Source organism: Phoenix dactylifera, chromosome 1 (assembly GCF_051530095.1).
Source record: "Phoenix dactylifera cultivar Ajwa chromosome 1, Ajwa_hap1_PhDact_Kaust_v1.1, whole genome shotgun sequence".
Classification (NCBI taxonomy): Eukaryota; Viridiplantae; Streptophyta; class Magnoliopsida; order Arecales; family Arecaceae; genus Phoenix; species Phoenix dactylifera.
In genome coordinates this window covers 52330668-52356619 of record NC_143190.1, presented here as the reverse complement: position 1 = coordinate 52356619, position 25952 = coordinate 52330668, and the positions used below count along the sequence as shown (strand labels likewise).

At 36.4% G+C, this 25952-nt stretch overlaps 1 protein-coding gene across 4 annotated transcripts in view; it reads left to right on the top strand.

Moving 5' to 3' along the window:
- Nucleotides 1–2869: 2869 nt before the first annotated feature.
- Nucleotides 2870–25952, top strand: part of LOC103707377 (NOL1/NOP2/sun family protein) — a 31223-nt gene continuing 8140 nt past the window's right edge. The window contains exons 1-10 of one of the 4 annotated variants that reach the window (XM_088706051.2): nucleotides 2870–3083; nucleotides 3175–3311; nucleotides 5322–5736; nucleotides 8299–8446; nucleotides 9463–9600; nucleotides 14076–14138; nucleotides 17197–17318; nucleotides 19569–19809; nucleotides 23748–23959; nucleotides 24686–24786. In XM_088706051.2, coding sequence (XP_088562177.2) covers nucleotides 3003–3083; nucleotides 3175–3311; nucleotides 5322–5736; nucleotides 8299–8446; nucleotides 9463–9600; nucleotides 14076–14138; nucleotides 17197–17318; nucleotides 19569–19809; nucleotides 23748–23959; nucleotides 24686–24786 — 1658 coding nt within the window. In that variant the 5' untranslated portion in view covers nucleotides 2870–3002. Of the gene's footprint in view, nucleotides 3312–5321; nucleotides 5737–8298; nucleotides 8447–9462; nucleotides 9601–14075; nucleotides 14139–17196; nucleotides 17319–19568; nucleotides 19810–23747; nucleotides 23960–24685; nucleotides 24787–25952 lie in introns of all 4 variants that reach the window. The other 3 variants (XM_088706039.2, XM_088706041.2, XM_088706044.2) reach the window with 3 other exon arrangements.

The window sequence follows — 25952 nt, the reverse complement described above, 5'->3', positions numbered from 1 at the left end:
ATTTACAAAAGAAATCATTTCACAATTCAAATCCAATTTAACTACTCATAAAAGAGTATAATCAAGGCTACCACTCACAAGTCTTTGAAATGGAGGAAATAAAATCAATTTACAAAAGAAATCATTTCACAATTCAGATCCAATTTAACTACTCATAAAAGAGTATAATCAAGGCTACCACTCATAAGTCTTTGAAATAGAGAAAATGAAATCAATTTACAAAAGAAATCATTTCATAATTCGGAATCAATTTGATTACTCATCAATCCCTCGTAATTCCTCTCAATATTCTCTCAAATGCATGTACAGAATAATCAAGCATAGAGAATCAAGATTATAGAGGAATCTACTACAACAATTAATCAATAAGCTCAGGTGGAATCAAGTCACACTTGGCAACATTCATGAAAATGAATAAAGAATGTGCTCATGGTGCAAAGTACAAACTCCCACTCACCTGCCAATCCGGCACGGCCTCGATACGCCTCTAGAATTTTACAGTAGGCAGCAGGGGACTTGTTCCTCTTGTTCCCTAGCTTCTTGCCCAACTGTGACATGCATTTACAATACATTTAGTTTTGTATCAAGGGCTATAATCTACGTGCCAATTATAATATAGGAAACTTTAATTGATTCAACTCCCCCGTTCCCTAAATCTTTTCTTTTCTTTCTCTTTTTCTTTTTCTATTAATTAACTCATCATTTATGTGTATTAGGGACTCCCTTGCACGAGTACAAGGTCCCTTTTAGCTTGATCTAGGCTTAATACCCTATTATAGCATGAAATCCCCTATTTTCCACCCGGATGAACAGTAATCTGGACCGACAGCCGGTTACTTCATCCCGGGTTTGATCCACTTTCAGGACTCCAAATTTGATGAAATTTTTACCTAACATTCTACACTCATAGGGGATTCTAAAGAGGTAACATGCATTTCTATCGGAGGTCGTTTGACCCCCTAAATAATTCGCCGAAGTTGGGACTTCGACACAGTTTTTCCGTAGAGCCGGAAAAAATTGTCAAAATCCGATTCTTCTTCTTTTAACCGCCTCTACAACTCTTATCCGACCCCCTCTAGACTATATTCACCCTTTGTATAGCCTAATGTCATCAAAAGACTAGATAGGGATGGATATTTACCTTTTTCTTTTTGAAAATCGAGGTCCTTGCGTAGAGGGGAAGGAGATCTATGTTTTTCCCTTCAGCTGGAAGTGCAACCGAGATTCCTTTCCCTTTCTTTTTCTTCTTCTTCTTCTTCTTCTTCCTCTTCCTTTCTTCCTTTCCTCTCCTCTTCTTCTTTTTTCTTCCTCTCTGTCGCCTGAGAACCCCTCCCTTTCTTCTCTCGGTTTCATTCCAAAAGCCACAGTAAGCCTCCCTTTAAATCACATCAAAGCACTATTCACCCTTTGTTTAATATTATTAAATTTCCATTTTGCCCTTGCCACTTCGATATATCTGCAATTATACCATTATCTTTTGATTCCTTCCCATTTTGCCCCTAACACTTCAACGCATCTACTATTATGCCATTAACTTTTGATTCCTTCCAATTTTACCCCTTATATCAATTTTAAAGGACTATTCTATCCCTTTTTTATATATATATGTAAAAAAATTGGGGTTATTACACACTCCCTACAAAAGGCACTAGAATTTTACCAAACCAAAAGTCCTCCTTCTCATCATCTCAGAAGGAGAGCAGAGTGTCCAAGACAGGCTTACTCTATTTAATATATGGAAGACCTAGCATATGCCCAAAAGGTGTGCCGGTGACCCCAACTTTCTGTTTATGAGATATAGACAGGACTAGGGTAATGATAAAATTGACAAAGTGACTGAAGTAACATCTTCCATTGACCATATTTTTAGGGCCAACAACAGATGCTTTGCGTCTACTCTAAATTGAAGCCATCTAAGATGTCTGCATCACAAATATATGCAAACAATAATTTTGAATAAAAATCAACTCAAATATAGAAACATATAATTAAGTAAAACATAGACGGGATAATGAATGATCTTAAAAACTATAACAAAGAACAGAAATAGAACCAAATAGTCAAGCTTTTTTCAAGACAAAAATCTCAAATGTGCTATCACAACGTCTTTGTCTATTAATTTGTCAAATCCTAAGCATTTCGACAATTTTAAAAAAAATGCCCTACAATGCTATATAATAGTTTATTATTAGAAAAAAAAATTCAAGAAATTATGCTGCAGGGGTTGACAAACTTATCGAAGGACCATAGAGACACCTCAGAAAAAGGTTTGGAAAGTAATATTGAGCGAAGCGCCGGTTACCAACTAACAGGGCGAAGTCGAGAGCATCACAAATAGCTTCTGGAATGGGACTCGATGGAATGCCGTCGACCCCCAACTTGCAGTTGGAGACCAGGTGGAAAATAGAGTCGAGAGAGGAACAGATTAATAGGAGAAGAGAGCAAGAGCAATTTGCCAGTGGGATAGAGTTTACGGTCTTAGGGTTTGAAACATGAGACTAAAAATCAAGCGAAATTGGTTGAGAGAAAGATGGCTATTTTCATGGGAAGAGAGGATTACAAAAAGGGGAAGAGATAAAGCCGAAACAGTGAGAGGAAGAGGGCTATTTTCGTCTCAAAATGAAACGCAGATTCGCGATGGACCGATTGTTACAAAAATGATCAACATGGACTAAAACTTATAGTCCGGTCCAATGCTGGACCGGCCATTAATTACCCCTATATAATTTAGATAATAATCTTTTGAGGATCCTTAAATTTTTAGAAAACAAACTTCTAAATAATTCTTCCTCCATTTTTTCCACATTAGTAAAACTTTTTTTGATTTTTTTTTTTGTTTTATAAAACACATAAGATGGCCACTGGATCTGAGCATTTGCTGGGCCTAATTGCCGTTTCTAGGGCAAAACCCAAACCAGAAAACAAAAGCCGTAGTGAAACGTTACAAACTTCCTCGCGTCTCCTGCCTCCAAGAAAGCCGTCCGTATCGTTCTCCCTTTTGAATGAAGAGAGCGGGGGACTTCCTGCTCCGAAACCCTCGCCGCCGCAGCTCCACCACCACTGCTTCCACCCTCAGAGTAGCAGTAAAATACTCTACTCGTTCTTCTTCGCTTCCTCTTCTTTAGGTCTCTTTGATCCCAACTCCTGTAAAACTCTCTCTCTTCATCTCTCAAGATGGACTCTTCTTGTTCGTCGTCGTCGACGGAGCGATACAGCTACAACCCTGCCCTTCGTTGGAATCCACAGGTAGAGGAGTATTTCATCAAAGCCTACGGAGCCGAACACTTCGCCCGGATTTCCAAAGCCCTAGCGTACGTTTCCTCTTTTTTTTCCCTCTCTCTCTCTCTCTCTCTCCACTTGTTCCAGTGTTTTGGATTTAGGTCTTAGTTTGGAAATTGGAATTATTTTCTTGTCTTTGAATTGGTTAAGCTCTTCTCTGGATAGATTTGAGATTTCTATATCTTTTTGTACTCAGAAGCCGATGATATAGAGCCAAACCCTAGCTTTCCACTTCAAGATTAGCAATAAATCAATTTGAGTGGGGAATGCTGTTGTTCATCTTTTGGTCTCTGATTTCTTGACTCGTTAAACTTGCAATCTTTTTATTTTTTCTTTTTTTTTAAAAGAAAAATCTTGGACACATAAAATTTTATACTCTTAGAGTACAAGATTTTTCTTGAGGGGATGAATCGTTTAAGCCCAAAAATAATTGGCGTAACCAGTGATATCTCAAAAGTCACAAATGGCCCAGACAGCTTTTCTCAGATGTAGATATAATGGGGCTATAAAACATTCACATGAATTGAACTGATCAAATCTTGAAATAATCCTCCCACCTATGGAGTATGGACATGGATATGAGATATGAATATAAAATGATATGGATATGAAAAATCTTGAAAAGTAAGATATGATTCGGCTAGGATGTGACAACTGATAAATATGTATCTTTTTGCACATATGTAAAAGAACATCCATAAATCATTTTGGGCTGTCAGAAATCACATAATTTATACTTTATACAATTAGCATCAATACTTGAAAATTCCATCATTTAGTCATCTAACAAATCCATAGACCACAATATTATAACTTATATAATGATATCAACATCACAAACTCCAAAATTAAGTGATGAGAAAGAACAAAAATAGAACCTTCCTCCTCATAGTCGGAGATATTGGTGAAGCATCTTGGATGTAGTTAAGAAACATCAGGGATCTTTTTTTTTTAATTTTGTAAAATAGACTGCTCAAAATAAGTATATGATTTATATCCTAGAAGTATCAGACAAGTATTGATATTTGATAGGTATTTGATATGGAGATGATATGCATTCTAAAGTATCTATGCTTCCTGACCTCCTACGAGACAAAAGCTAGGGGTGCCAGTAAGCCGGGCTTGAGCGAGCTCATTTAATTTTGACGCAAACTCAAGCTGCTGACGGACATCTTGTCTAAGATATTAGGTGAGAGTTTTAAGGCCCCTGAAGACCTTAATATATGTACTTTATTCTAGTTGTATCTCAATCTTGCCATTGAAGCCATGGATTAAGGCATCATATCATATTGGTCCTTATTGGACATACCATACTGGTAAGGTACTGAAATTGAGACTTTAAACAACTGGTTGATACATTTTTTTTACATAAGTTATGCTAATCTATAACAAATAAATGGATTTTTATATAAAAAATAAATACTATAATACTATATTATGCATAGAAATTATTTAATTATTTTGTATTTCAAATTGAATTGAGTCGAGCTCAAGTGAGCCAAACATACCTCTAGTTCTACTAACTGAGCAAACCACTATTGAGCCAACATGAGCCATTCACAAAAGGGCTTCCTCCTTTGATTGCCTAATCACAGAAACCTGATACAGTAATACAGTCATATGACAAATTTCATAGTTTTCTGATCTTTGTATCCTTTCTACCACAGATTTTTGTCTTTGCATTCTTTCTAGCACCCAGTTCAGAGATGTGGCAGAAAATCCTCAAAAATAGATTATGGTCTTCAGTATTGAATGAACAAGTCTTTTTCAAGTACAGAATAGGTTGCTTGTTAAACTAATCCTTTTTTTGTCTCTAGAAAGAACAATGTACGTTACTAGGTGCTATATGAAGTTACTGGTTGTTGTAATGGCTTTAGACATATTAGAAGCACCTTATTTCTTAGAGTCCAACTTGCTTGCATGGCATTCACATATACTTTCATACTAGGTGCTTGTGGAGGTGTTTTCTACTTCCATACTGTTTCTTTCTACTCAAAGTATCTGGCAGGAAGTATGAGGTATTGATTGTTTATTTTGTCTAGGCATCCATCTTGCTACTCTTGTATTCGTGTGAATACTCTCAGATCTTCAAGTGATGCTGTTATCAAGAAGTTAGCAACCATTCTAGATGATAAAAAGCTTGCTGGTGATATTGATGGCATGACAATTAGCAAACAGAGTGCTGCAGCTGAAGTTGATCAAGTAATGAAACCAGATAGCTTCTGTGAAACTTTAAATCCTGATCATAGGCTTGCCACAGGAACAGATGGAGATACTTCTGTGGAGAGAGTACGAAGCCCATGCATTTGCAAGTGTCCCTATCCTGGTCTAGACAATGTTGTGTTTGTCAAGGGTTCAGGACCACACACATTTCAGTATGACGGACAAACTGGCCAACCTGTGAAGGAAGTAATTGTGAGTCGAAAATGTGCTGAGGCAGTTCTTCGAGGAGCCCAGGTACATCTTTGCAGTATTTAGATGGTTGCATTAATAACTTTCCCACTTCAGGTTGCTTGAATATGGCATATCCCTCAAAAAAATGACTGCTTGCTTTTTGCTGCTCCAAATTAATTTTCTAGCCCTATGATTGGCAAACTATTAGTATCTGCCATGGAATATCCTATCCATTTGGTTTTATTTTGTATTTCTACCTTGCTAATTCTGCCTTATCTAAGGCAACAATTATCATCATAACGTGCTTCTTCAAATTTTTTATAACTGGTACTGTTAAATTCTTTTTTAGGACTCACCCTGCCCTTTTCGAGTATTTGTAATTCTTTGAGCCATTGGCCTTGTTGCATTCCAGCAATATTTTCTTTCCCATCTCAACTTTCACCTTAACTGATAAGCTTGTTCAACCAGGGTCAACTTTATAGACCATGGCAGATTTATTAATTATGTGAGTATTTTATGAGCTGTTCTCAACGTGATATTATTTGTTTGGTGTTGACTTCCTGTCTGAGACAAGATTTGGTGTGGAACTTGCCATGAAACCTAAAACCTTATTGGTCCAAGAATACTAATTGATTACATGACTTATGCTCATGTTGTTAGGGTTGCAACCTAAATGGTTATTCCAGACTTGAAAGGGCATAGACAATGATCTTTGAGGATATACAAAATCTATTAAGTCTCTCATTGTTTGTTACTTTCTATTCTATGTGATTATACATAGGGAACTTCTAGGAGCAGGACCCCATGGAGGAACTTGTTAATGATTTGTAAGCTACATAGCAAGATTTTGCATTCTTGATTATGTTAATGCAAACTTAAGCCTATATTAAAAGTTATACCTATGCACAGCTACCTTTGGGCAGTCATGCATGGTTAAACATGCCAATTTACTGCTCCTGAAGTTTCATTTACAAATTGCTACGGCTTTATTGGATACATTATCGGACTTTTCTATCATTAGGCAGTTTGCGGGCGTGAAGCTGCTTGACCCCAAAATGTGCATGGATCATCTTTCATAGATAATCCACACCATGCATCACAATTCTTGAAGAATAAAAGAAATGACATTTATCATATATATGTACACACATAGACTAATTATAGATATTATAACCATTATACAATATTCTTTCAAACATATTCACAAGTTCTACGACATCCAAAAACAATTTGTGAAAGATGTGGAAAGGATTTCTAAGACTTGGAAAAAATAACTTCAAGTTAATCAATGTACGTATATATATATGTGTGTTTTCATGAGGAAACAAGCATGGGATAGACAAGAAAATTTAACAACATGATGAGTCGTATCGACCTGTACCCCCTATACTGGGTATGTACTGTGCCTTATCAGTAAGGTAGTGATACAATATCGAGGTTTGATACGATGTAGGGGCAAGCTGGTTTGTACCAGGTGGAACCGACCGAGTTCACCTGATTTTGTGTTGTATCAATCCATACCGCCCAATTATGAGTGGTACCATGTTTGGGGCATGAGAAAATGATCTCCCGACCCTCTGTTGGTACTGGGAGTGTACTGTAATGTATCAGGCATATTGCATCGATCGAGTACCGGTGTGATGCTGAGTACTGATACAATGAACCTGACACCACCATTGCTAGCTACATATAGCATCTTCTGTTTGTAACTGATACATGTTTCCTTGATTAGTCATGAACAACAATGAATATCGAATAGTTCTTGACTAATTTGATTACCAAGATTAATTTGACGAATCATCTGTCCAATTAAAACCTAAAAATAATTTAAGATCATGTCAATACATTAGATAATATTGTTACTTGCTTTCAAACATTTTCTATCTATGTGTGCATAATCTGTTTTTTTTTTGGTGTAAATTTTTTTCTTTTTTCTGAAATCTTTGATCTGCAAGATACTTCCTAGCTTTCACCAACTAATCATCAAGCTTTGTCCAAAGTGTTGAGGGTTTTCCATTGGGCAAATTCTGGAGTCATTTTTTTCTTTGAAATATGTCTCTCACTCTGTTAGCTTGATATCTGTATTTTAGGCAAGCTCTGAGCTCCGAAACCCTTCTCTAAACTTTTGATTTATACTTGATAGGCTAAAACCAACAAATTATGCTACTCGCTGTTTTACTGTTAAAAACGTGCTGTTGGATGATGTGTGTTTGGAGCAAGGATTTAAATCTCGTAGGCTGTCCTAGTTGTTATGCGGACGGTGAAATGCTGTGTCCCGAAACTTCAGACTGTGGATATCCCGTCCTCTCTTGTCCTGGTCCCATCCCAAGACTCAGGACAGTGCCCTGTCTCGACGTTGTGGTTGCTAAGACGCCATGCCGTCCCACTGGGACGAAAATCCTCGGTTTGGAGGGTGATTTTTTTCTGCTTATAATATATTTTTTACTACTTCACAATCTTATTTTTTGATGTATTGTTCTTTTAACATATACATGCCTTCTCTATCTGAAATGGTCTGATTTATATTTCACATGGACTTAGATTTCTGTAACATGTTAATGATCTGAGGTTACTTTCTAACTGGCACGATTATCATTTTATCGCAAAGTTACACTTGATCTGCAGGTATATGTTCCTGGTGTACTGGCTTGCAGTTCGCATGTTGAAAAGGGGGATATGGTTGCAGTTTCAGTTGCTGTGGAACAACCTCTTAATGACAATGGTTGGGGTGTTGGTATAACACGTGGAACAGTTCTCCAGGGGTTGCTGTCAGGCAAGCAATATCTATGACTTCTTTCCAAGAATTTCAAATATTCATGTAACTCAATCAATTCATTTTCCATATATTTGCTGCTCCGGCTTTGTTAATATATCATGGTCTAGAATAGATGATTATTTTTTCTGTCTAATATTTTGGCTTCTTAAAACAACAATACTCAGCAAATAGGTGCGTCTTGTTGAAATTCAACAAAATGACTGCTGCCAGTTTATTTCTTCTGTAATTTGGGGAACATGGCACCTAGGTGTCTATTGTTCTGGGACCTAGTCTTTTTGGTCAGTGAGAACCTATTTCTTAACAAAAAATTGTGATGATGAATGTGGAACTTGCCTTACTGCTGGTCATTTGAGTATGGAAACTCATGGACAAATTTGGATTGGACTTAGTGCAAGCATTACATTTATAGGTTTGTGTGCATGTGTTCATGAATATATTTGTGCATATGCGTGGGCATGTGCATGTTTAATAGATTTAAATGGCTATTCATAATAACATGGAATTTCCAGTCTAATCCCTCAACTTAGGTTAAACTCTTAAAAAAAAGGCAATAAAACTTTATGTTGGCACATGGATTATATAGATTTGTCTTTTCAAATTAGCTTTTAAAAGAACAAGTCAAAATATTCAAAAGCTGAAGATTGTTAGCTAAGTCGAGGAAGTTCAGGAACTACTTAGAAACAAAAGCTTCTAAAAATGATGATACTTTTTCTTTGGGCATGTTGAACATTTCTGTGACAAAAAAACCTGGGAAAGGTGCTGGGAAGGGCCAAGGAAAGGTGCTGTGAAAATAATGAGTTGTATAAATCTCTTTCAGCAGATTGGAATTTGATTTCTAAATAAACTGGAGGAATTGATTGGATAATAATTTTTAGTTAACTTGATCTTGGTTCTGTCAATTTTCTCTTTTATTTGGTTCTAGGTAGCTACATTTAATTATATAGCTAATCCTTCAAGATGCCATTTTGCACATGATATGTGATCTTATTTGATGCAAACAATAATATTGACAGATCCTCAATATCATGGAAGAAATGGCATGTACATTGGGCAAGGAAAAACTTTGATGTCAAGGGCTGGAATCTTTCGTGTTCCTGAAGGGATTGCTGTGGAAATGACAAATAGAGTATACAAGCTTCCATCTTTTCATGGTATATTTTTTCTTGTTTTAAAAGCCCTCCTGCAATATCCTAAGAGAAGGGATATTTCTGATCCACTTATTTAGCAGTATAATGCATCATGGACCTATATTATGTAAACTAATTGCTTGTGATTTTACTAAGTCGCTGTTTTGATACACTAGTGCATCTAATCTAATGTACTGACTGTGATTGCACCATATTTTTAATTTTAGACACATATAAGTTGACTGCTTGATTATTTGGAATTGAGGGTGTATTGGGTATATTTGGTTGCACTGGTACTGCTATTGATTTTAATAATTTATGCAGGGTACTGGTATTTTTACTGCAGTAGCTGGTTATATTATATTGTGCGACCATACTGTTCTCTTCCAAGCTTTCTCTCCCGCCTTCCATTACATTCTTGTCTCCACCATCATTTCACAGCCACCTGTTTCAAATTTTGAAGTTTTGACTTGCTAAAAGAGCTTATGCTGTAGGGTTTTCTGCAGACATTGCTGCTTATGCTAACCTGATGTCAACAGAAAAGCCTACTAACATTGGTCATGGTTATTTGACAGAAATTTCATATTCCCATGGTGTTTTTCTTCTTTCGCTTGAAGTACTTTAAGAAAACTTTCATTTCTCAAAACTGGATCTAGTTCATCCAATGAATAAAATTTTGTTGGAATGGGACAATGTCACTGACACCGTATTGTTGATGGAAACCAACTTTGATATCACCCTTAGGAAATTGGAACTGATTGAATGGTACATAACGATTGTACTGGTTTGTTCCGACAGTCCATACTGATACTGCACCAGTCTGTATTGGTTATTTTTCACTTTTATTGATTTTGAGAGTCTTGGTGCATACCTGGGACAAAAACAGTATTTAAAACCTTGATTTCATCTCAATGTATATTTTTTTCTTCAATTGAATACATGCTTGTATTTCTTTGGCATTTTAGATCTAACAGAAGTTTCTTTTACATCACATTGAAAATGAAAAAGGTGTGTATTTATTTGAGAAAAAAAATTCTCCATTCGATATCTCTGAGTATTTATATAGCCGCTCTATCAGAAATGCTCACTAAAGAAGTCGTTATAATCCATATATATGCATTCTAACAAAGTTGGAGGTTACGATCTGTCAGTTAATGTTTATGCTAGGCTTTTGCTCTGACTGTCATTCACAACATATATTGCATTCAGTCCAAGCTCACTGCTCAAGTTTGCTTGGGGTCAAAGCAAGGGGCTATGTTGGATTCTCGTCACCAACATCAGATTTGTAACAAGTGTAATTACAAATCGACTATTGGTCTCTGTTAAATTGAGTCATCTCCTCTTTGTGCTTGTATTTTTATTTTTATTCTATTTGCTTGGAGTTTCCCCCTGGAGGAATTTCAGAATTCAATGAATTGTTTATGCTTGCTATTTTGAAAGTTCAGGACTTCTACAACATATTTTTTGGTTTGGCTTTCTAAAAGGAGTCCTGACAGAAAATTAAATGTCTTTGAGAGAGAGAAAAATTGATCACTAAGAGAAACAACCAGAGTCCGCTCTCCCCTACCAGGATTAAGGGTTATTAGTGAATTCAAACTGTTTGATTTAGGTATTGGTGAATAGTGACCTAAATTGTTAATTTGTTTTCCTTCTTATTATTACTGCCATGATAATACTTGAACATCTGGTGTTGTTTTGTCTATAATTGATGTAGTCTCAGGGCTCCATCTTGGACATAGTTTATATTTTTTTTTGTTATTTCTGTGTTTTCCATCCAAAGCCATATTTAGACTTGGATTTTCAGGCAAGTCATGTACTAGGACTGCCAAGTAAAAAGAGTTCACCTAGGTGTGATAAGAAGCCTAACCTAACTCCAAACCACCACACTTAATCGCTTGAACCTTGGTCTTTCTTCAATGCCCACGGCCATCACTCATCTCTAGGAACGGAGGAGGATGGATGATAGTCTTGGAGATAGAATTGTGCATGTTGAATGTATGGAAGGAGGAAAGAAAGTTAAAAAAGAAAAAAAAGAAAGAAAAGAAAAAAAAGAAGAAAAAAAAGAAAAGAAAAAAAAGTAAATACTGTTCACGTGAACAGTAATCCGGGAACAGTAACCCAACCCAGAATAGTAAACCGACCCGGAACAATAACCCGACCCGGTTATAGTTCACGAAACAGTAACCCGGCCTATAAAAAGAGAGAACAACATCCAAAAAAAAGAGAAAGAAGAAGAAACCCTAGAAAGGTGAGTGCCACTATGGCCGAAGCCCTGAGAGACCCTTTTTCTTCCACTTTCATCCTGCTTCTTGATCTATTTCTTCTTGGAGCCACCTTCTTGACCTCATCATCCTTCATTTTGATACCTTGGTGGAGCGCGGCCGGAAGATTCTTATTGGATTGGAGGGACCAAACTTGCAAATGTAATTATCCGACAAGTTTTATTACCATCTTTTACCCAGCCCACGTTTCTTCGTCCATCAATCATTATCTCCACCCATCATCATTACCATTGTTGCCATCTATCACATCCTCGAAATCCGAGATTACTGGCAATATTTTTTTAATTATTCTGTTGTGGTTATTTTTAGTTTACTGCACTAGTTATATTTCATTGATTAGGCTTCATTAATAAGATATCTATCATGTTCTGTTTTGCGTTCACATTACCTCTGTAGTAATCGATTATAGGTTGTACCAATAATCATTTTCAATAGGCCCACAACCTTACATCAAGCCTCGGTGAGTTTTTATGCACCATTTAGGTGTCATACAGTATCCAAGTTGCATCAATTAGGACTTTTAGCTTGAGAATCACTAGTTTTTACACCAATCTTCGAAAGGAGTTGTTATTAATCATGCACAGGTCTTGGGCTAGCTTGAAACTCACCCTTCAAGACAAAGCCTTAGTTTAGGCTAATGACAGGCTTCACCTACCAAGCCCAAGGTGGCTTGGATAGTTAAAAAATAGTGCACGACTGGCCAAAAACTGTCTTATTTGATTGGAATTTTAATTGAGAAGATGCTGTGAACTTGCAATTTCTGGTGGTCATGTTTGTTGATCCTTTCTAATACTTGGAAACATCCAAGGTCTTAAAACAATGGCTTGAGATAAGATTCCAGAAGCCTTAAAGTCCAGTTGCTTTATGTTTCGATTTGATCGACGAGGTTATGCTTCGAAGATCAACATGCAAATAGAAGAAAACTGGATTGAAGAATCTTTCACTAGGTGAAGAAATTCTTTCAAAAAGAATTTTATTAATGTCTCAAAAGTTGTCCTTACAAACTTATAGTGTATTATGCGCATATTTATAGGACATGATACCTTAACCCTAATTCGGGCATTAAATCCTATACAGAATCATGCTTAAAATAGGACTTGATAATAAGAAAACATACCAAAATTATTCTGTTACTAATATGGAAACCTAGCTAAAATTTGATACGGTCCTTAATAGAACTTTTATAAAAACATCCACCGAGAAATTAAATATTTGCTTACTGCAGTCTTGGCCCGCGGATCCATTGGCTCCTCCGATGCTTGCATAGTCTAGTTGGTCATAGTATCTGTTGTTTGCATCTTGTGCTACATCAATATTACAATATTCCTTTGAAAAATTATTTGTTGCTAAAATAGGCCTGGTTGCCCGATTGTCCTTGTATCTTGTTTGTTTTATTCACTTCAAGTGTCAAGGGAGCTCTAAAATGAGCAAACTGAACCTACTTTATTGTTGCTAAAAACATCCTAATGGCCAATAAGAATCCTTATACATATAAATATGCAGGTCTTGATAATCATATTGGGACTTTAAAGGAGATAAAAACTCCAGGCATTTACAATCTGAAACACGTGGAGAAGGAATTTCTGCAATTATGATCTTGGCCATTTTGGTTGTCTCACGACTCATCTCCATCCAATGGACCAAATATAAGGGGGTTGGCTAGGTGCAATGTTTGCCGTATCGGTACCAGACCCCGTACTGGTGTCACGCTAGGATAGTATCGGTACGACACGATATGAAATTTTTTTGGCATACTGAGGGTCAGTATGCCACCGGTACCGATACTGAACTGGTATGGTATGCTCGGTATCGTCCGGGTTGGTATGGTACGGCATACCATGACCAGATGTCATTTTATTAGTCCTTGCTAACTGCCTGAGGTAGATAATAACTCAATTTGGAATCGTTGGTTTTAATGAAAAAACATGAAGAAAAAGTTTTAATGATTTTGTAAGATATGATGACTATGAGTTTGTATAATAATTTTCTATCTTCAGGATAATTGGTTTGGTTTTTTTATTTGATGAAAAAGGATAATTGGTTTCATCTGCCATTTTTTTACAATGTCTACTAATCGTCTCACGTGATTAAATTCTATGAAAATCTATGACTTGCTCAGCTGAACCCTGCGATTCTATTTGTAAACTCTTTGCTTAAAGCCCATGTATGAAGCACATACATTGTTCAGTAACTTGATTTTTGCCCTTTTTTATCTAGATGTGCTTGAAGGAGAAATATTTCTTCAAAATTTGCCCAGCGTCATCACTGCTCATGTCTTAGGTATGGTTGCAGAATGAGGATTTGTTCATGCCTCCAATGCACTTTATTTTGTTGGATGCATTTTGTTATTATTTCTGTAGAACCTGAACAGCTGCCAGTTAGGATCCTTATTTTCAATATTAGTTTTCTGTGCTGTCAATTTTCCCCATCTTTTGATAGCTCAAATATTTATTGTATAACTCAGTCCTTATTCTCTGGGATGGTATGCTGTTCTTTTTTCGTACATACATCTTGTTGCTGTTAATATAGCAAGCAAAAGGAAGGGATAGTTATTAACTGAATACTCATTGGTGGCAGGCTCAGAAACATGCATCTACTTATCAATGAACCTTGCACATGCATATAGGCATGTGCAAGCTTTACCCATGTACTGTGGATATATATGTCTGGAGATTTTCTTTTTTAATGGAAAATAATGAGTTTGATGTAGTCCACAGAAGATTTAGAAAAAGTGCTTTTCATGTGAAGTCCTATGGAGACATTTGATGCCTGTGCATGGTGAGAGCCTCATTTCACAAGTGACTTCAGCAACTGAATTGAAAGACTCGAAGATTTGTTTAAGCTTAGCAGTGCTTAGGAGCTGGTGCTGGAGCAGATTTGGGTACAGTAATGGGGAACCACATCTAATTAGAATAGAAACACATAGGAAGCGCACATGGGAGAGGGTTTCTTGAGATTCCGAAGCAGGTTCTACATTCTATGTAGAAGTTTCATGCTAGTAAGATATTCTCAAGCCTGCTATTTTGTGAAAAGGAAAGAATTTTGTTATTATTAAAACATGCTAAAATGTAGAAAAAGGTGAAAGCAGATTTCTTTTAGGCAATTAGGTGAAAGCAGATTAGGAGAACTACAGGGGATGTTCGTCAAAATTGATGGTAAAATTGGTGAGTTTCAAGGATTTAGTTTCAGAATTGCCTAGTGGGTTGTTTTGTATTGAACAGACATCCAATAATGTATCTATGGTGAATGAATTAATGAACTAGAGATGCTAGATCTTTCTCCCTTATCATCAAATTTTGATCAAGTGAGATGATGAAGCCTTTTCCATCGTTGCCACAGTGACATGTAATCATGAATATGATTCCTACAAATCAAGCAATGAATAGAAAAACATTGGCCTATGCATGACATATTGCCATGGTTAACAATAAGGCACTAAATATATCATTCTTTAATAAGAGGTTTTCTAGAGTTGCCATCATGGTTCGCCGTACCGGCCTAAATCGGATGGTACGGGGCATACCGTATAGATTCAGTACTGGTATCCGGTATGGCAGACGTACCGATCCTCGATACGCTGAAAAGATCCTGTACTGAACCGATATAGTGCTAGTGTGGCACCGGTATGGGTTCAGTACTGAGACGGCGAACCTTGGTTGCCACTTTAAACTCAGATGAAAGTTCCTACGAAAATTTCTTATAAAATCATAACCTTGTGCTTAGACCTTTCTTAAGGTTCCTGATCAGCTTTATATCGAGTCAGATACATCGGTGTTGGGTATTCTCAATTAAGTGATCGGGTAACTGTAAGAAAAAAGTCATGAATTTTTAAGAAAGTTTGGATTCGATGAATTATGAGTTTTTGGTGAATACTTCTTGAGTTTCAATCAAGGTGAAGCTCCATCTTTCGAGATGATTGATACAAGAGCAATTTTTAAGCCTCAAAGAATAAGAATGGAGCATGTAGGTCATCAAAGTTTGCTAATAAAACAATATGGTTTCTCTCAATGGGATGATTTTAGGTGCGGCGTATTCCCTTTGGCTATATGATCGTGTGGTTTCTGAAAATTTAAAACCCAATTTCCTCCATAAATTCTCTGATCCAAATGGCAGGGAAGTTTCCATATTTGTACCTTAACATATTGAGTTTACTGAATCTAGATTTGGCACAATCAAAATTCCTTTAAAGATCTGCTAATATTTTTGCGGTGTAGGAAAATAGCCAATAAGTAGTTTCAAGTCGTGGCCAGATTTAATGTAAGCATTAAGTCCATCTTGGACTAGGATCCATATTTTTATTTGAAAGTTGTTAAAAGATTTCTTTGGAATATGTCAAATAATATAAGACAAGTATAATTCTATTAGGTTTACAAAGAATTCACTTATCTTCTTATATTTCTTCTTTTTCTCTGTTTACAATTCTCAACACATATCATGGTCTGGATCAAATCATATTGGCCTCGAAAATAGCTTCTAGCGGTTTCCCCCTACTTTGTTTGTGGTGATGTACTTGAACTTTAACCTTGACCACAATGAGATTTTGCTATTAATGAAGATTAGGGTGGACATATACTTAATGGTGACTTATCTGCAATGGTGGTCCTATTCTTGATAATGATGATATCATGGTGGTGTTTATGTTCAATAACTGTACCGATCCATGATTGTCTGGTTTATAAAAATGATATTTTTTGGCTTTAAAGGATTTTTTTTTTAAATAATCGGTCTCCATATATGAAATGATCTCATCTAGTAATTATGCAATGCTTCTAGCTTTTATGTATCCTAAGAGGTGGTACATAGTATTAGTGCAGTGCCATACACTGCTGCTTCAACATTCTCTTGCTTATAAAATGCTACGCACTAGTTCAAAAGGGCATTTTGGTTCTTGTACATGTAGTTTGGTGGTACAAATGCTTATTGTAGCAAAAACAAAAAAAGCGCCTTTATCAAAGCTAATAGTTAATACCATGCAACTTCTTTAAAAATTTTGATGCATCTTTCCCTTACCATATTGCATGCATTCAACCAAACTGATATTGACTTATACTTTCCTAAAACAATTCCATTAAAAGAGAAAATTTGACGAAATACCAATTATTAATATATCAGCTACTTTGTTATCGCTGTTTTACTTGCTATGTAAATGGATGATAAAGGTTTTAAGGTGCAACTTTAGTATGGAGAACCTGTCTTTGATCTTCTTTCAATCTGTTGAATTCTAAGTTTCATGCTATTTCTTTATGAAGGATTTAGTGGAACATATAATTTATTTTATGCTGTAATGCTTTCTTGGTTCATCAAGTTATTCATGTTCCTCATTTAATTTTGTTCTTAGATCCCCAACAAGGAGAACGGATTTTGGACATGTGTGCTGCTCCAGGAGGGAAAACGACTGCAATTGCTATCCTTCTGAAGGACAGAGGAGAAGTTGTTGCCATTGATAGATCTCACAATAAGGTAAAACCTTCATATTTCGTTATTTGACTATACTTATTCGACTTAATTTTGCTAAGAGATTAAGTTTGCTGTGTTGTGGCATATGAAGTGGGATTTTAAATGCTCTTATTTCTCCAGTATCGCTATTTCTTGATTAGCAAGTGCATATCGCGGCCGAACTAATTGGTGGCCTATGGTGTCATGTCACATGGAGATTCTGTTGACAAAATCCTTACATATATTTGATTTCAAAACCAAGGTTTTACGTACTGAGCCATATTGGTCCATGCCGGCATATTGTACCGTACCGGTAGAGTACAATATAGTAACTTGATAAGGTACTGTACCGACACATGGTATGAGTGTTTTGCTGCCTTAGCACCTTTACCATGTGTTGGTATGATGCCAATTCCAACTGGTAACATATTGGTATGGGTACCAGCACCAAGATGTAAATCCTTGTTAAAGATATAAACCTGACCCTTTAGAGCCTTTTATATAAGAAGAATCTAAGTAGTTGGCCAACAACTGTGACATCCTTGCTTTTTCAATTAAAAATTTAACATGTTGATATGCTCAAATAGGTTTTAAGTTTGTAAAAGGATTTATAAGATTGGCTAGGCTTTTCATCAGATCTGTAGGTGTTTTAGCTTTGGAAAATATATGCCCCTTATTTTTTTAATGCTTGATTAGTCTCCTTTCATGTAGACACAAATTAAGGGCATTTTCTGAAAAGAATTTTGTTATCATCACCTTCCCTTTGACATGTGATCACCTAAGAGATTGTCTTGAAAGGGCAGCATGAGATTTTTATTTGAATATTGCAACAGTGCCTTGTTATAATAGAGGTGGCAGATGCAAACCTGTCAGGTAATGTGGCTCACCTGACCTTTCTTTTAGCCAAGATTAGTCATCCAAGTTAGAACTTGTATAGGTTTTGAGTTGGGGATCTTGCCTTCTGTCTTGATGCGTCACGATGAAGTTAGTGCCTTCATCTGCTCTAGATTATTGCTGCAGATATCAACTTGGCTTGGTAGAGTCTGGTCATTGTGGATAGGGTTGGGTCTATCATATCACACATGTAGCCAGGTTTAGTTGCTTGAGGAGGTTATCATGGCCACTGAGATTGATCAAAAGATCTCCTCTCTCACCCTAACAACCCATCTCTTATTTCTGGCATCTCCAATAACTGTACATTTAGTTCATAACTCATGTGAGCTAAAGAATGGAACCAAACGTTAGTCAGACTTGAAATTGAGGTTTAAAGGTTGCCGTTGGTAGAAGGATTTTATTTTTCTTTCTTTTCTCTCTTTGATATTACTGGATCAAGGTTCAGAGCTAGATTTTAGGAAGAAAGCCCCGCCAAGGTGAAAGTGGCTTAAGTGGGCTTGGTCAGGTCAAGATGCAAGAGGTCCAACTGTTGCTTACGTCAGGCAATCCTCATGTTGAAGAGGTCTAACTGCAGAAGAACCCTCGTGTTAGCCGGTTGAGTTGGTTTTGGGTTGAGCCATGAATTTAGGTTACTGATTTGACATTTAGAGCTGATCGAAGACTTCAATAGTGCCGATATCCCCTAATAATATGTCTACATATCCCCTCCAAAACAATGATGTACCATTCTGATGGAAAAAGGCTGTTAATTACCTAGTTAAAATTAAGCCTTTGACTTGACTCTTTTGAATATAAAATAATGGTTGTTATAGCAGCTGCTGTTAGCCATTATATCGGGAATGGGCGGAGAATTTGGAGAAATAAAGGCCTTATTTTATAATCTCACTGATCACAGAACAAAATATTACCTTAAAGCTGACATCAAAATTTAAAGAGAAAATAGTATTTTATTTGAATCAGTTTAACTATGAGATAACAGCCATTGTCCCCATGAAATAATAGTTATAATAATGGAATAACTTCTGATGTTGTAATGGAATTTATTTTGAACTAAGGATTTAAGTGCCTATGGTACAGCGCATGGTGGCCAGTGGCTGCACCATGTATGTCCTGCCATCCTCGTTACCCACGGCCCTCCCCCCCCATCCCCCCTCCCTCCCCCCTCTCCATATCTCCCTTCCCCTCTCCATTCCAAGTCCTATCCTCCGATGCTAAACTAGCATAAGTTGATGCCTTGTGATATGCAGGGCAATGCAGCACGTGTATGCCCCATGTTAGCACCGGCTTGTATCATGGTATGATACAGACGGGCACTTAAAACCTTGTTCTGAACATTTATCTTATTTGACTTTTCAATTATAACATGTATATTGCTTTCAGGTGATGGAAATTATGAAGTTGGCTGCAGAGATGGACTTGACTTGTATAAATGCATATAAGCTTGATGCTCTTAAATCTGTACGTCGAACTAATGAGGGAGAAAATACTGATGTAACAGATCATATCATTAGAGAATTAGATATGACTGTTAAAGATTCAAAATCATTTAGAGTTACAAATGGTGACGTTGTTAGCAGTAATACAGAAACATCCGGCATTGATGTGACATCCATGCAAACTGGTAAGAGAAGTATGTCAGCTTTTGTTTTTTTTTTTTAAAAAATTCTTATTTTCTTTTTCCTTGTCAACTGCACAAGTTATCAAGTATACGAATGGTTATGTGTTCGCCATCATACATTTGTTTGGTTTGGAGGAAGAAATTTGTGACCTTTGAACTATATTGTTACGAACTATGCTACGTAAGAAAGTCCTCTGGACAATCCATAAAATTACTAGTAGTCTATTGGAATTACTCAAGTTTTTTCCCTTTTCTTTTTTTCTTTTCTTTTGTTTTCTTTGTATTTTTTACAAGTGGTTGCTAATATATATTTGAGTGGTTGAATCAGCTATATTCTTCATCACTTGGTAATGTATATGTTGTTATAAAGTAGGTACCAGTCCCCATACCAGTAACTTACTGGTATGGTTCAGGTTGGTATGGTACACCCCTATATTAACATGTGGTATGCTGCTGGAGTCGGCACAACAGCTGTGCCATGTGCTGGCACGTCCTTGTACTGGAGCCCTTGTGTTGTACCTTACCACATGTTTGTACTAAGTACATTATCATTCTTATCATCGCCATACAGTTTTCTGCTAGTTGCCTCAGAATATTAACATCATACATTGCGATGGTTGGAGTGGATTCGACTTGTTTATCCTGTGCGAGCATATTATATTGACAATTTGAGATCACTTGATTGATACTTTCCCATTTTCTGCTGGAAAGATGTTCTAATTAAGGCTCCAAGTTGTTGAATTCTTCTGGTTCAATAATTTGCTTTTCTAACACCATTTTCTATCCCCTTTTTGATTATGAATTTGAAAGGAGGGGGGGGGGGGGGGGGGGTTGATCAGCTACATGCTAATCCTTTGCACAACATTTGACAAGCTTGTTTTCTTTTATTTTACAATTCCAGGATATTCTGGGCATATATGTTTTGATGTTGCTCTATTGGAGGGTCAGATTACATAAGAGAAACATCATGAAAATGTTTATATAGATTGTGGTAAATTTTGTATAACAAGTTTCAGATAACATGCATTGGAGGAATTATGAGAATTGTGCTAGTTGTAGATTAAGTCATGGGGAAAGGAAAGATGTTCTAATTAAGTCTACAAGTTGTTGAATTCTTCAGGATCAATATTGCCTCTCCCTTTATCAACCATGATTTCGAAGGAAAGGTTTAATCGGCTACATTCTAATTCCTTTGCATTAGATTTATGAATATGGGAAAGGCTTGCTTTCTTTAATTTATTAGATATTCTCGACATGCATGATTTGATGTTGCTCTATTGGAGGGTCTGATTACATAAGAGAAACATCATTAGAAATGAGGTTGTTTAAATAGATTGTGGTAAATTTTGTAATAACAAGTATGGATAACATGCGCATTGGAGGAAATATTAGAATTGCACCAGTTGTAGATTAAGTCACAAGGAACTGGTTACGATGGTAAAGTTATTAGGAAGGATTTGTGAAGCTTGCTTCCAGAGATTTCTCTTTCAGGAAATGGATAATCAATAAGGATTCACAGATCCAGCTCCAATGGTTGTGATAAATCTTGTTGGGCGATTAAAGTTTTGGATGCTGATGAGATTTAAAGATTGATTTTGATAATCACAAAATCTTGAAGTATAATTACTAATGTTTGTGTTGCAAGAAGAAAGATAATTTGTTTTGCAAGGAACATAGCAAGTTGGAAAAATACAAGAAGGTCTCAAAAGCTCTTAAGAAAAGTTGGAAGAAAGCTACACTTCATTGGCCTAAGTTTCAAGTTCAAAGGATTCAAGTTGGAGGGATAATTCTAAAGAAAAACTCAAAAGAACTGTTCTCGAGTCGACTCCTGGAAGTTCAGAGTCGACTCTGGCACTCTAGAGTTTCAAGGAACAGTGCTCGAGTCGACTCCGGGACTCTGCGAGTCGACTCCGACTGAGAACAGACGAAAAGACAGAGAGTTGATTTTCAGCGCTACAGTGCTCGAGTCGACTCCTACTTCAGCACTACAGTGCTCTAGTCGACTCCCAGCTACAGTGCCGGTAGACTACTATTCACAAGTCGACTCCTGTTCCAGCCGAGTCGACTCGAGCATGCTGGGAGGTATAACGGCTAGTTTTTTCTCAACTCCAACGGCTTTATTTTTGTCTCTAACGGCTAGATCTTTGTTCCAAAGCCATCCAAAGCTATAAAATCAAAGAAAGAGCTAGGGAAGAAGGTAGGAAAATGGGAGAGAACATATAGAGAAGAGATTTCAAGAGAAAATCTTTCAAAAGCACCAAAGGGCCGTTCAAAGCAAAAGTGAGAGAAGAAGAGCATCCGAGTGAATCCCAAGGCTTCCTCTCCAACTATGTGCTGCCTCGGTGATCCTTTACCTCGTGCGAAATCAGAAGAGGGTTAAGTAAAGAAGAAGCCGAGTTCTTTCATCTACAAAACTTGTTTGAGAGCTTCTCTTTACTCTATTTTGTTTATATTGCTATATCTGCTTGTTTAAGAAGCTTGTATTTGCTTCAAATTCTTGTTCTAATATCTTGTAACTTGATTCAATCAACAGATTGAATCAAGGGGTTAAGGTTTGTTGGTGAGCCAAAGGAAAAACCAACGGTGTAAGGTTGTGGTTGGTGAACCAGAAAAAACCAACTGGGTTTGATTGTGAACCCGGAAAAACAATCGGGTGGTTCTAGTCGGTGAGCCTGTGAAAACCGACCGAGTTCGTTGTAATCTCGCGAAAACAACAAGTTGGGTTGTGAGCTTGTAAAACAACCGGCTGTAATCGGAGGGATTATAGTGAAATTCCCAAGAGGTCTTGGAGAGTGGATGTAGGTGCTGGGGTGGACCGAACCACTATACATCTTTGTGTTTGTGATGCTTTCTTTCATTGTTTAATTTCCTCACTTACATAGTTAAATATCTAATTGAATTGCTTGCTTAACTCTTATCCTCGCATCCTTTAGTTGCAAGCATAATCAAATTGTTTAACCAAGTTTCATTTAATAAACTGCATTAAGATTCATTGTATTGAAATGCTTGCTTGGGAAAATCTAGACTAATTGTTTATTGAGTCCGCTGCTTAATAGTTTTAAACTTGATCAGATTAGAATCAAACTGTTGCTAAGTTTAAATTCCACTGTAAATCTGTTCAACTTAGCTTAATTAATTGAAAAGTCTAGAAGTTATTGAAAAGTTTTAAATTACCCAATTCATCCCCCCTCTTGGGTTGTATCTACTGGGCAACAGATGCTGGTCCCTGGCAATAGCATATTACAGTGTCATGCTGTGCAGTGTGCCTAGGACTGGCACACAACTAGCACCATGTCAATGCCACATGGTACATGTCAATAAGGCATTGATGTGGGACGTGCCGGTCCATGCTGCTTGGCATGGAGAACACCTTAATCCATGGTTCAGAAAGGTTTATGCTGTCTATTCAGGTAAATTGTTCATTATAGAGCTCATTATAGCTTTTACATCTTTATCAGGGTTCTCATCTCCAAGAAACCAAGTGGAAAAATGTATAGTTTCATTGTCATGAGACTAATTGTGTGTTTATTTCGCCACTGCCTGTAATATGTGGCTATTCAGATTTGCACCTCTTCACTACTTTATCTTCTAGAAAAAGTGCTGTTTAGATTGCAAAAGAATATGTTCAATAGTGATTTTCCACATGAGGTATCATAATTTGGTGGGGCCACTTATGCCACTTTTACCATCTGAGTTCATGTTATTTAATTTCAAAACATGTTTTAGCACTCTGTGAAACTGTAACTCATGATTAATCTTCACAACCAGTTTTAATTCGCCGTTCACATAAAGGCTAAAACATTGCTTATTGTCGGCAAGCTTTTCTGTCATAACATAATTAACAAATAAATATATTTCTTGGTTCATATTTTGAAGACTTTATGATGATCTTCATCATCATCATCTAAAGTCGTTTAAATTCTAACAAAGTCATTGTACAGTCAACAATGGAAAAGCAGATTTAAGAAGGTATGTCAGCAAAGCTGACCTAAGGAAGAATGCTCGACGAATGAGAAATGGACCAGGAAGAAATCATTGCATGGGTGCTAGGGTTGAAAATTCAAAAGGCTTTCTACCTAATAGTTTTGATCGTGTTCTTCTTGATGCTCCATGTTCCGCTCTTGGCTTGAGACCTCGACTATTTGCTGGGCAGGTATGATTTAATCTACCTGACATACTTTGGTAACAAAAAAGTGTTGGTTATATGTATACAAAATCTTATCTTGATAGACAAGCCTCTTATCCAAGTCTATTTGGTTCGATCTATGGGTTGCAATTTGATCCATGAAAGTTTTGGGAACTTTTTACAGTTGGATCTCGACCTGGTTCCTATTGTCTTTAGATTGGTGCCAATCCTTTTTAAGGCAACTTACAGCAAGAGAGTGTCCTGAGTTTATCTTCATTGATGATAGTTGTATCTTGTGTACTGATTTGTCTTTTTTCGTCATAAAACATGCAATGAGCACGGTTCATTTCAGGATGCATTTGGTCATAACTACCAACTTTGAGTCACATCTTTTCAGCCATAAAAATGAAGAGTCCAAGGAAGTAATATTCTAGATCGACCAATGAACGATGCATGTGTTATACAGTGGTTTCTTGGTTTTGATGATCTCAATGGCCTTTTTTCTGTGCATAGTTCACATACAAATTTGAATTGGTATATTGGCCTTAATTTATTTTCACATTATAGTGTAATATTCTTTCTTCATAATATTAATTATGTAAAAAAGGGAAAAAATAAGGATATCAGCAATGTTTAAATTATGGATACACAATTTCTCTAATACTTTATGTTCTCATTTTGTAAGATGTTACATTGGTTTCCACTTCTATTAATTTCATTTCTTTATAGGTTTTGATATTTCTGACAATGTAGGAAACTGTAGAATCCTTGAGAAATCATGCAAAGTATCAAAGAAGGATGTTTGACCAAGCTGTTCAGCTAGTCCGTCCAGGAGGAGTTATTGTGTACTCAACGTAAGTATATATCTTGGATGATTTGTTAATTGTTAAATACCATGATTGTTCATTGTAACTATGAAAAGTTCACTCAACATGTAGGTAGTTTAATAGTGCATTTTGATATTTTTCAATAACACCAAATAAGAAAAGCCAACATATTCCATCTATAAGATAGTATTTTATCATTGAGATACTAGAGTTTGTATACTCAATGATGTGTGAGTTTTGATGAATGGTTATCTGGTTTGGAGATGTGAATCTAGTGTAATTGATATATTTTAGATTTTCATTTATTTCATCATAAATTGTTTTCAATGTAGTTTGCATGTCTCTATTTGTGATTGATGCTTGATTTTTCGATCATAGTGTGACATTTGATTTACCCTAGCTTTTATATTTGAAGAACAGTTGCCTTGTCTACAGCTTGCTGCCTCGTCAATCTTTGGATCATTATTTGCATCATTTGTTTCCATTTTTTACTTGAATTCGCTTGATCTGTGTTCATCTTTTTTAATTACTATTGTGCACTCTTCATCTTGCCTTTATATCGTTGATGGTTAGTATTTACAACATGCCTCAACCATTGATGCTACACAGAGATCCAGAAATTTGAGGGTCCTGGTTTCTTTTTTTCTCCAAACTCGGTCAACAATACAATTTGTGTATACATCTTGATCTTCTTGGAACTTCTAACTTTTCAGCTAGTGCACCTTCCCCCTGCCCCCACCTCTCTTCTTTCTTTTCTGTTCTCAGAGCTTTTAGGTCATTTTAAATTCAGCTTACTCTTGATGGGCCTTCCTAAGCTCAAGACACATTAGTTTTTAACTTCTTTTCAAGTTCATGAAATTCAATATAGTTTTTAACAACATAATTGCAAGGTGGCCTGATTCTCATGGAATGAACAGCCAAACAATTTATGCTATGTTTTTTCATCATCAATAAAACAGATATTACCAAAGAACATGCCTTGCAATGAGCTAATACCCTCGATCTCCAGATTTTTTTTTTTTAAAATAACTATGTGGAACAGTTCACATGCACCCTCAGAAATGCTATAGATTTAACCTTGAGGAATCTGTTACAGATCATAGCTTGTACACATTCATGAACATGATTCTCCAAGTACTACCCAAAGGTTTTGTTTATAGACATTTTTTTTATATGACCTTAAATGAATCAAA